Raw genomic sequence first — 12,486 nt, 5'->3', positions numbered from 1 at the left:
TGAAAGCTTATCCTTGTGTGAAAGATCTGTTTCACACCAGAATCAACCAATCCTCGAAAAATATCACTTGGTCTGTAGTTAGTTTTACATCTAAAACAAGTATGGTCCATACAAACTGGGTTCATTGGTGGGACTGTGGTGGACTAAGTCTGACAGGGCCACAAGTGTGTGGGGGTCATTTTAGAGTCCCGAAAGAGAGAGGGCATCCTGAAAACATGGATCACAGCTGGCACTCAAAGAAAGCCAAGGGCCTGGCTACTGGGTCTACATCCCAGTCTTCATGCATTGACAGCAGGGGATTACGCATAGCAGGGAGACTGAACACTACCCTCTATTGGATGACTTGGAGATATGCCTTTGGTGATATGCTGTTCCCAGCAGAGTGCTCTGCAATTGTGATTTCAATTTCAAGGCCAAAAGCTCATCTAAAGTGATTAAATTTTTCTTAGCATTGTCTCGATCTTTATGAATGTGGTAAGAGAAAACTGCCCTGTGCTCGAAGTTTGCTGCAGTTGAACAGCCTTAACTTGAGTCGTGTAACAGCCTTAGTAAAAGTTGATGGACAATTCTGGTAGAATTTCCCATGGTGATTTGGTGAGTTTTTCCCCCCCAAGATTCCTTCCCTGACCAGCCCTAACCAAGCCAAAGCAGCACCTAAACACAACTCCAACCAAAAACCTCAACCTTTTCTAGCGTATCATTAAAGATATTCTCCCAAAATGTCCATTTTGCTAGTTAGTTAAACTTACAATTATCTTTACTCATAGAGTGAATTCTCTCGAGCACTCTTCCGAAATTTCCAATGCTATTAGTTCTTGAAGTCCATCATGATAATAGGCTGAAGAAGAAAAAAGGAGAAACCAATTAGCTTGATTTGTTATGCAATACTCCTCGCCAATCTTTCATTCCTTCTCCTTTACGACGTCCTACTCGTGGGATCAGTGGACCAGCATGGGGCCCATTCATGACTTTGATAAAACTACACAGGCAGCACAGAGTGGGCCAAGTCTTCTCACATTTAACAAATAGGCTTAGAAATTAATTAACTTGGTACACACGTTCAAACTGTCATGGTGATTGGGGAACTGCAAGAAGCCCCGTACGGCTCCCCCTGAAATTTTCATTTCAATTGAGTTGATGAGTCCTCCGGCCATGCTTTGGAAAAACGGTGCTACAGGTTCATGCTTTAACTGCATGGGGACTACCAGCTATATTACAGAGCCAGATGGCCTGCCAAAGATTATATTGCAGGGAGTTTTGGGGAATTTACTATTATGTCAGTCTCCCGGGCTTGGTATAGTAGTAGATTAAAGTTTGGGGCCAAAGCACAGATTCTGCTGATTCGGCATTGATCACTGCAGTGCACAATAACTGTTGGTAATTGTGCAGGTGAGGGGAGGTGGAAAGGTCAGAGGTCATCCTTTCATGTGTGTGCAGCAAACAAACAGTGAGAAGATGAAACCTAATTGTTATGACATTAAGATGGCCGGACAGAAACATGTCCGGTCATGCCGAGAAGGTAGCTTTTCTGTAGTGGCGAGTCTTGATCATGACCAATCAGCACATTGTGTGAACGAGATGAAAGAAAGTGTAAGACAGTCAAGAGCAAGACCTGCAGCTGGGCAACCAATCAACATCCTGTGTTCATATTGTGCACAAAGGCCTGAGCCTGTGTGAAATACTAGTTCAAAGGAAATACACTATAATTTATCATTAGATTTACTATTGCAATAAATCAATTGTTATAGAAGAAAAATGCCCAGCCATTTTAAATCTTGTTCTCATCTCGGTGAACAATAACTTAAACTGAAAAGGATTGGATATTATGAGGTTATGATTTTGTGGTTGCTGCAATTATCTTGCTTGCGTTTGTGTGTATGCGTTTGTGTGTGTCTGTGTGCGCTACAAGTAATCTTATCAATGCACTTTATGTACAGGACTCCTCATTATATATTTAAAGAGCCAGTTTCACTAACAGGTGTGAGGGCAAATAGTCATTACAAGCTCAGTAAAAATCCAACCGTCACCATCACAAGTGGGATTTTCCAAAAAGAAGTAAAATGGAGAGGTCAAGTCCAGCCCTCACACCCAGTGCTAAAATATGAATATGAACGCGGTGAAATAAATCAGTCATTTGACGCAGAGGAGCCGCATATGGTTTTAAATCCCCCAAGTGACCCACCATCTTATTTCCCCAGAGATGGAACTTCAAAGTGTTCAAACGAGGCCTCCTGCGGTCCCCCCCAGCGTGGAACGGTCTGAATCCCCCGTTGTTTCCCTACAGATCATGTGAGCAAATTTCAGCAGTCAAGAGACACCGCCTGTCAGCTGATATTTTAAGCCGAATTAAGATTCACCTTTTAGGTTATGGGTGCCGAGAAGGAGCAGTCCGAGATGGTCATGGACTCTTCTAGCTATTACTATTTGTCGATTGACTATTTGCCTTAAAAGTCAAATATAGTCTTATAAATAGCTAGAAGGGATCAACAGATGTAGGGTGACATTTCGTTTTTTTCTATTTTTGAATAGGTTACGAATTGGCAACGTTTTTTGCTTGTGTATTTCATTAGCCTAGGAACCAGGCAAATCTGCCAACACATGTTTTATTTGCTCTGGCATATGAGTCTGGCCCCAATCCCATTCTGCGCATGTTGATAACGCCCCTTGGAAATCTAAAATTAACCGAGAGGTTCCAGACTAAACGGACACACAAACACACACTTGGTTGACGACGAAGCATTCCAATACCAGAGCAGGGCATACATTCTTGGCATGGGCAGGCCCAGTAGAAATCAAGCCCCGTTAACCGTGTTTGCAGTGTTCATTGCATATTTTACCAACGGGGCTAGTTTTCTCACAAAACACTAGAGCACTATGCAAGACTGTCCAAAAACAGTTGATGGAATTGGACGGGGGGGGGGGCATTTAACTGTGACAGGAATAATGCTTGTTGCATCCATTTACGAATTGACCTGCTGTTACCAGCAAGACGATCACGTCACTGAGCTTATGCAGTCAGTCAGGTGAAATTAATAATCACAGCTTTCAAAAGGTTACCCCAGCATGAGGGAAGAACAGTGATACAGCGTTCCAGGACCCAGCTTCTGACCCCGAGTGCTGTATGTAAAAGAGCGTCACATTATGGGCAAGCCTGACGAAAAGTATTAAAAATGTTAACATTTATTGCTGTTTCTGAATACCACATTGAAATCAGGAGCATTCAGAGTATACACAGAAATTATACTATTATATATGGTTTCACAAAGGCAGTGAACACATACCGTATTACAATCTACAAAAATCTACTTTACAGAAATTTAAAATTCTAAATATCAAAAAGGTACAGCTGCAGAAACAGGCGTGGAACTGTAACCAGTGACTGCTCTGGATATCCGTGTGTGAGAATAACATGGGGACATCACAAATACAAAGTAAGCAGAAAGTCCTCTTTGTACGTACAGCTGGCTTTGGACATTAGAACGGGCAGACAAAAATTACAATAATAAAAATAAAACACTACAAAAAAAAGAAATGATCCGATAAATTATAATTATAGGGTTGGGGGGGGGGGATCTTTGCATTCAAAAATGTATATACCTTACAACAGAGGCCTGCCAAGGGCATTTCAGTAGCATTCTTCAGTGGGGGTTGGATTACGGATCATTGACAAACATAGGGGTAGTTATGTGTAAAAAGGACACGATGTGGGAGGTAGGGAAATGCGTCTTCCGGAAATATATATATATATATATTCATAAAAAAAACGCATCCTCAAGTGATGATGGCACTTGAGGGAAGCCCGTGGTGGTGCCGTGTGCTTCAGTCAGGAACAGTTGATGGTGCTAGTAAATCTTTCCTGTAAGCTTAAACTGCAGTGATGGCTGGAGTGGGGTCTGTTCCCGTCCTGTGGCCCGCTAACCAAGTCGAAGTCTTCAAAAACTGACCTCTTCCATTTCTTTCGGTCCAAAAACAGCAGGACCGCTTAAAGATGGTGGGTGGGGGGGAGAAAAGGATAAAAGTAGCAGAATAACACGGTATCCGAACTGCCCAGTGTTGAAACGACGACAACAAGAAGATAGCTATCCAAGGGAGTCAAGGTTGTCAGAACGCACAGCTCAGAGACAAATGACCTTCAGGAAATTTTTAAATGAACAGAAGCAGTAAGAATAATTATATATATATGTATAGAAAAAAAGAAAAACCTTTCCGGTAAAAAAATAAAATTAAAATAAAAAGGAAAAAAAATTCAAAACCAAAATGTATTTGTATGCCCACATTAATGCCAGGCTGCATTTTGGAGGGCACGCCCACAAAAGCAAGACACAACGTTTGTCTCAATTAGCAGACAAACTGTCCCTCATCCCACGCAGGACTCATGGTGGATGTTTTTTGTGAATGGTCTCGGGTTCAGGAGTCTAGTCTAGTCCTGGTCCATGGGCTCGTCACTGGTCCCAGTGTTCAAGCCGGCGCCCTCTGTGGCGCCCTCTGTAGGGGTCTCCGGTGTACTGCTGGAGGGAGCGGGGGCTCCCTCCTCTCGGACCTCGGCGCTGCTCTCCTCGACCACGCTGCTACTACTGCTACTGCTGCTGGTGGTGGTGGTGCTGCTGCTGCTGCTGACCGGGTCGCTGGCGCCGTCGTCGCTGTCCCTGCTGGTGTCGGGCCCCTCCTCCGGGGTGCCGCCCGGGGCCTGCTGCTCCGTCTGGTCCATGTCGCTGCTGCCTTCCTCCTGGGAGCCACACGGCACCTCCCTCTCCGCCTGCTCCTCGTGGCCCGGGTCGGCGGGCATCTCCGCCTGCGTGCTGCTGCTGGGCTCTGGAGGACAGACGGGTTCAGGGGTTGGACCACTGTGGGGTCATAACTCAGACTTGCACACCGGGGAAGATGCTGCTGACCCAAAGGGGACTTTGTTTCACGAGTCCCAGGCTACTAGCTAAACCCCGGCCTCACTAGGTGATCTTATCAGTGTACATCATTAACTAGGGCGGTCAAGGTCAGTTGGTTGGTCGTTATGCACTTGTTTGACCAAATTGTGGTCGGACAATAGTTGGAGTTTCTTTCATCAGGATAGAAGACACTTTCTAATCCATTCATTTCAGGTAACATTTGAGCGTTAAGCTGTATTGTGTAAGAAATCGTTTTTAAGATTCCGTTACAATAATCATATGGTTTGACAGGGCGGTCTACATACCCCAGTTTCCATAACTTTTAACTCATCCAGCTTAAGGAAACACTGCTAGTCCTAACTACTGAACATTTACTCGCCTCCAAGCTAATGAAGAACCGGTTGCTAAAGATAGTTACATCAGCAACGTAGCCCTAAAAATAACATAAACGCTTTGGTGTGTTAATCAGGTCTTCTTTTATATCTAGCAACATTCAGCCACTTAATCATTTGTACCAAAGTAAATAACATCTACTTAAAAAGGTAGCTGTTGGCGTGCCATCTACCTCAGAATGGGTCAAACTCAATAGAACCCCCATACCTTGTTCTTCGATGGAGCCCGCACTGCTGGAGGCCACGTTGTCCTCCTCCTCCTCCTCCTCTTCATCCTTCTCCTGCACCATGGCCTCGGCCTCCTTCGAGGAGCATCCCGATGTGTGCAGCTCTCTCAGCGTGTCCGACTCCTGCTCGTCGTCCTCGTCGTCCTCGTCTTCGTCGTCGTCGTACTCCTCCTCCTTGTTGTTGAACTTTAGCCTCTTCACCTCGTGCTGCTCTGACTCCATGTCCTCCTCGTCGTCGTCTTCGTCCTGGTGCTTGTTCTTCACCGAGCTGCCCAGGCTGCCCGACTCCGACACCTCACTAGAAAACATATTCCAAAAAAGGGTTTGAGCCAGAAGGTACAAATGACTACAGTCATACAGAGGGGTGTTTCTGATTGAACATCATAATAAACAACGTGTCACCGGGTATAACCATCTGCCGAGTGGTTAAGCAGCGATAAGACAATGAGACAATTATTTGAAAAGAGAAGGAGGCACAGCCCTAACAGACAGGAGGCCACGTTGGACTTGACTTTCAGTTTGGATTCAAGGCAGTGCACTTATGTTGGAAATTAGTTGCTAGGATGATATGAAATTCATTTGAAACCACAGAGCCGGCCCGTTTCTTTGGGGAAGACACTTCCAAGATAATCATTAACGGTTACGGCACATCTGGGACCCATTTCAAAAATAACAAATCTTCAACTTGACTTTACTTGATAATCAAGAGCCAGAGGCTCATTATTGTAATCAAGTGTCTCCAGTAAAGTGCTGTATAAAGAATGAATTGTCTTAAAATAATCCACAAGGGATTTGGGGGAAAATAATTCCACAGAAATGTAGAATTTCACTATTCCAAAGTCATTAACAGTAGGTATGCTTAAGACATGAAGGTATGGCCGATTGAAACAATGTTACCATAGCAAAGTCACAGCAAGATTCCGAACCATGTTCGGGTAAATAACGAAATTCACTTATTCACTTATTTAAATTTCAACCTTATCTAGCCAAGTATTTGAAGGATTAGCAGGATGAAAGATCATAGCTCAAGGCGACTCAAATGCTCTGTCAACATCGTGAGTTTAGAAAATATTAGCATCCTGTGCATTATTTAAACAAATCAAACCGGATATAGAGGCCACTGTAGACAATATTTGAGTGACTTCCAGCCAAACTAAATTGAAGGCTTCCAGTGTTGTCATTACCTGGACTCTTTGTCGTCCTCCTGGTCTGGTTCCGAGTCCTTGTTGTCTGTGCTGTCTGGCAGACCGTTGGCTGCTAGTGAGCTGGCCAGCGACATCTTCGGTCGGTTCAGTGGTCGCGGAGTCCCTGGTCCATTCACTTTCCTGACAAATGCAACAGTAGAAAACACAAATAGTTCAATAGAATTGCATAACAGTCTAATAGAGGCACATAAAAAATAAAACGACAAGTCTTTATCAGAGAAAACCCATGAAAATGTATATCATTGAGGATATTATCTATTGTTGAGTTCTGGATGAAGCAATATGGCACCCAATTTTTTTTTTTATCATTGATCAATCTTTTTAATACATCACTGATTGTTGGGAGCAGTGTGTGCAAATGTTCTAGGGGTACCAAACTAACCAACATACAAAAAAAAAAAAGTAATCTCTCAATTAAGGTACAGATCTTGTCATCAAGATTACCTCTCTGAGAAGGCCGACGTGTTCCCAGGAAGCATCACTCCATTCATTCTACTGATTCCACTGCAGCCATTTTTCCTGTAACAGTTTGCTTGTTAAATTACCTCCATGATTGGCTACCAACAAGTCCATTATCATGTCCTCAAATTCACCAGAAGGGATTTTAAACACCACTTACTCTGAGGTCGGATGGACACAGCTAACCACCATTACATTCTGCACACAAACATGAGCGGACAAGGTTTCAGATAAGATCAAGAAGGCAATTATATAGCGCTATTTGTATGAAAAAACACTAATACAAATCGAATGTTTAACACAGATACATTTCAGATGTACAATTATAAGATGACAGGATAACCAAGACAGGATAACAAATATTTGAATAAGAAAAAGGCTGAAGAGGACACACACCTTCTCTATACCTCGGAGGAACTTATCTGTTCCTGTGTAGTTCCTCTTGGGCTCTGTGAGAAGTTCACACAAGCGCTGGATGGTGAATGGGATTCTGGAAGCAGACAACAAGCAAGCCATACAGACATGAAGAAAACCCTCCATTGTTTGCTCAAATATTCAACGCTAAATGACCAAATCAGGAAGTAGTGGGTGACATCCATTTTTTTATATTTGAGAATGAAAATCAACAATGGATCTTTAGTTGGAATACAGATAACAAAAACGTGTGGCTTTAGGGAAATTTATTTGAAGAGGGAACTTCAGATTTTCCATCATACTGCTTAGAATTAAGGTTGTATATTAAGCTAGCCTATAGCAAATAAATAATTCTGTGTGTTCAAGGTTCGAGACTATTCCCCTTCTCCTCCACTTAAAGAGTTTCAACACTTTCTCAAGTCTCTGGCTTCTTTAACCTCAACTTTGAGTGTTTGGCAGATAAAGAGCAGTAACAGTTGGTTATGATGGTTGGTCTGGTCTAGTTTGAACATTAAAGAGGAACGAGCGGCGCCATTTCTTTAAAAGAGGTTCAATCATAAGGCTTCGTATGACGTTTGGAAACGATAAGTATACCAAGTGAAAGAGGTCAAAACCTTGAGAGACTCCGGCAGAGACATAAAAGCCAATTAAATAACCAATCACATTTCACAACACAGATCTGGTAGGAGGTGCAAGACTCAAAATGTACAGCAGACATAGCACTTGGTTCCAACCCACGGTCACGTAAATAAACAACTAGCATTAAAGTGTCTTGTAAGTGTTTTTCTTTTAAAGCCATTGCTGAACTGAATAGAATTTATTCTCTCCCAATCTGAACTACCCAGGAACTAGGGCGAGTAAAATTCAGTAATCTTTAAAGAAAGTTATCTATGCTATAAACAAGTTGATAATATTAAGCAGAACATCTTGCCTGTAGTACTTTTACAGTGTTTCCCCCAGCACTGTATGGTTAAGCTTTAACAATAGGGCCCCGCCTTGACTACCAATGTATACAAATATATATATTTATAAAAAAAAAATATATATATATATATATATATATAATGCATTAACAAAGTAGAAATCTCTCTTAGGGAAAGAAAAAATAAAGATAAATAACGCATTAGGAACAGTGGTCGTGTCATAAAGCTTTTTGAATGGAATTGAAACAGAGAAGACACTTTCTGGGGGAAACACTGTTTTAAATAAGCATTTAATTAAAAAAGCACCCAAAACCAAACACTGATAGCCACTTTAAAAAACCAGCTGCCCTACCATCACTTAATATTACGCATGCACAAACTGGCACAGACGACTGCCAACTCCTAAATACATGTCTCAGTGTAGTGTACAATTACCATGCAGAAATGGTCGCGAGCGGCTTTGTACCTACCCATTATATGCCTTCACTATCTTCAGTATCCTCTCCTTCATATCCTCAAATGGGATGGACTCCACGTTGGGGTTGGCAGGGCCTCTCTGTTCGGGTACCGAGACCCTGAAGTCCTCCATGACCTTCTCCAACTTGAACAGGAAGTAGTTCTTGAACTGAGGCCATTGAACCCTGGAGGAGAATGGTATAGACAAAGGGGACTTGAAGACCCCCTTTCTAATGTTTGCATAGAGTTTTTGGTAAAAGTTGCTCTTAGAATGTTACCCCCACATCTAGTATCAAATGTTGATTGGATGATCTTGTTTGTCTGACATAGCCAGACAAACTATTTATAGCACATTTTGAAAAGTGATTTAGTGAAGATTTCAAACTGAATGATGTTACATGATGCCCCCTTTGTATATTATTTTACAGAGTGGTCACAATGAGGAATTTTAGTCTAGAAGATGCCCCCACAACCTCTAGTGAGCCGGTAAACACTGCGTGTAAAAATGTCGTCAGACATGTAGGATAGACAATTGAACCACTATTTGTGCATTAAACACTGCCTTCAGGAAGTGCATAACAAACCAGCAAACGGCAAGCGTTAACATAGCACATTCTAATTTTCATATGTAGAGTGCTTGTCTAAAACCATGTTTTACTTACTACGCTATACAAACCAAAACAATTGAGGCAAAAAAACATGTTTCTATGTATACCAGCAAACATTTTGGAATAGTTTCTATAAAAAGGAAACCTGTTTTATTATAATTGAACAACAAATGTTACACATTAAGAAATGCTATACATTGCTCAATATTAACACTGACCTTGTCATTTTAAGTTTGTGGTCAACAGGTAGTCTTGTTGTCAATGATGTTAGTAGGACTGTGGTCACTTAATTTTTCTTTGCTCATAAAAATCCTAATGCTAGTATCAAATGTTACAAGACACAGTTGTGGAAATGTAAATACTTACAGGGTCTCTCCGGTCTTGGCGATATGGCAAAGAAACTGCTCCAGAAGAGGAAAGCTCTCTTGCTTTCCTTTCTTATCGAAGTCTGCATAGTGCAAATAAATACATAAGCCAAAATGTAAGAAAACAAAGAGCCAATTACACTCGATATACAAGTACATGTTTTAAATTGTTCATATGAAATGCATCTATAACCGTTTAAGCGAAATGTAGGTGGTTTTAAGGAGTCACTCAAACAGCTATTATAACATGAATGGCAGGGTATTATGCAGGATTGCTAAATAACCAGGTAGTCCTAATTACATTGATGGTTTAATAGTACCGGTGACACATTACAGGCTGTTGTAGTAACTGCTAGATTTCGGTTAGTAGTACATCTTGTTAACTAAAGGTCGGTATTCTGATTGTTTTAGCTGGCTAGGAAGATAGCTAAATCAACTGGTTTAGCCGGCCAGCAGTTATGCCCAATAAAGTGTAAAATAGACGACAACAGTCAGGGTCTGCCAATCGTCAACCGAAGAGTACTAATGTCACATTTCCTAAGCGGTCGAGGTCGTTCAATTCACGACAGGAATGATGATATTCACAGGGAAAGCCGATTTTTCTTTTCACCAAAAAGCGTTAGCTACATAGCCTAGGAGGCTAATATCACTGGGTTGTTTCCGTAAAAGGGCTCGTGAATTAGCCTTAGCATTAGCCTGACACTGTGTAGCCACTAGCCAAGCAGCTCGGCTAGCTAACACCACTAGCCTGCAAGCTAAAACATTCGTAGTTTTTCCCCTATAGGTTTATCCATCATAGCAAACCCCAAAATACGAGTCACCGGACACAACATCTACCGATGTTGTTTCTAATGACCTTTCAGCGCTTCCTGAAGTGAGTCAATGTCCATCATGTCGTCGCCCCCTGACAATGTTCTGGATGCAGACGGCACACTGGCGGCTAGCGGTTAGCTGCTGGCTGCTCCGAGTGGAAGAGGAAGGAGCATTTTAATATGGCGCTAGTGAGGTCACTGCCTGTGCACTCACACAGTTCTCCCACCTTATGGTAAACACAGATACGGGCTCTTTTAATACACGCTATGTTATATAAAAGTATCTCATTTAACTAAGGTATTGTCATTTTGTAATGGTGTTTGGATACGTTCATGTTATCTACGGTCGAACTATTTGATCTCTCTCTCGCCCCCTCTATTAATTAATTAATAAGTCCATTCAGAAGTTCACTGAGAACCACTTTGATCTTTAAATGTAAAACGGACTTTAATTTCGCCATGAAATAAGTAACTGTGAATCCATTGACTGGATTAATTAAAAGGTCCTTCCTGCCGCAAGAGGGCACGAACTTGTTCAACTGTCGTGCCCGGGGCCTCCACCAAAGTAGGCTAAAGTTGGTTGGGCCAACTGACAATAAATCAGAGTCATAAACGCGTTTGCGTATAAATAACCTCCAATTGCATCTAAATGCAGAGAAGCAAACCAAGGTAAAATCCTTAATAAAAATATTGCCGCATGTTTTGCTTTAGTTTCAGTGTAGTTGGCAACAAAACAATAAATGTTTGCCTTTGTTGTGGTAAATTGGCATGCAGAAGTGTCTGTACTCACTGCACAGCATGCGAACACGGCAAAGTAAGTACAAATAATATATTTTTCTCACTATGGGACTCTTTAACATAATATGCTTTCAGTAGGCATCTGCCTCTGCTGTCACTAGCCTAGGATGTAGAGACAGCTTATCTCACAAAACTAGCAATCACTCATATCTCGGTCACCGCCTGCTTGGTAGTACAGCTTTGTGGAAGGCTTGACGGGCTGCTGTCCCCCATCATCAGAGACCCAGATAACGGCTTGTGCTCCCGCGCAACCTTAGCGTCCAGCTCCAAGACAAGCCGCAAGCTGCCCACTACCTCATGATGCCCTTGTTTGACCTGAATCTATGCCTCAGCCCAGCAACCCACAGCAAAGGCATCCCACATCCAAACCACCTCATTTAAAATTCACTGCTCACATCTCTGAATGAGTTTTAAATTCTGTATTCGCTTCTATGTCTGTGCCTACACTCAGTATCTCTCATCCCAATGTCTACACGTTTCAAAGACTTCCCCCCCCCCCCCCCCCCCCCCCCCCAGTACCCTACTCCTTCTTCTCCTGTGCCCTCTCCCATACTAATCTTATCACATGTTCCTCATGCCACCGTTCACACTCATGAAGTATTGACAACACCCTCTCTTCTTTAATGTTTTTACTCGAGAAGGTAGAGTGTGCGCACACAAGTTAAATTTTTCAAGGCAACGGTAAGGAAAAATCGAATGAATGACAAAATCGGAAGATTAACAACCATGAAATACTATATAATACGTAACATGTTTGAGTTCCATAATAGGCTATTTGTACATTTGAACTATTGAACTTTAAAAACATCATGATGTAATGCTATCATTCCTGGCAATCCCCTGTGTTCTGACAAACGGGTGCAAGGTCATAGTACTATTTTGGACTTGTTCCTTGATCCCTGAATCTATTTTTAGTTATCTTCCTGTTGCTGCCCTCTGTGTTG

At 42.2% G+C, this 12,486-nt stretch overlaps 1 protein-coding gene across 1 annotated transcript; it reads right to left on the bottom strand.

The window, feature by feature from the left end:
- Positions 1-3,162: 3,162 nt before the first annotated feature.
- Positions 3,163-10,937, bottom strand: ppp4r2b (protein phosphatase 4, regulatory subunit 2b). Its single transcript, XM_030375100.1, has 9 exons — positions 10,789-10,937; positions 9,934-10,015; positions 8,974-9,144; positions 7,563-7,656; positions 7,327-7,364; positions 7,152-7,226; positions 6,687-6,827; positions 5,484-5,800; positions 3,163-4,812 (listed from the first exon to the last, which is right to left on the bottom strand). Exons 1-9 carry the CDS (start codon positions 10,823-10,825, stop codon positions 4,421-4,423), a joined length of 1,347 nt encoding a protein of 448 aa, XP_030230960.1. The 5' UTR covers positions 10,826-10,937; the 3' UTR covers positions 3,163-4,420.
- Positions 10,938-12,486: the final 1,549 nt, after the last annotated feature.

Source organism: Gadus morhua, chromosome 13 (genome assembly GCF_902167405.1).
Source record: "Gadus morhua chromosome 13, gadMor3.0, whole genome shotgun sequence".
NCBI lineage: Eukaryota > Metazoa > Chordata > Actinopteri > Gadiformes > Gadidae > Gadus > Gadus morhua.
This window is presented reverse-complemented; position numbering and strand designations above follow the sequence as displayed.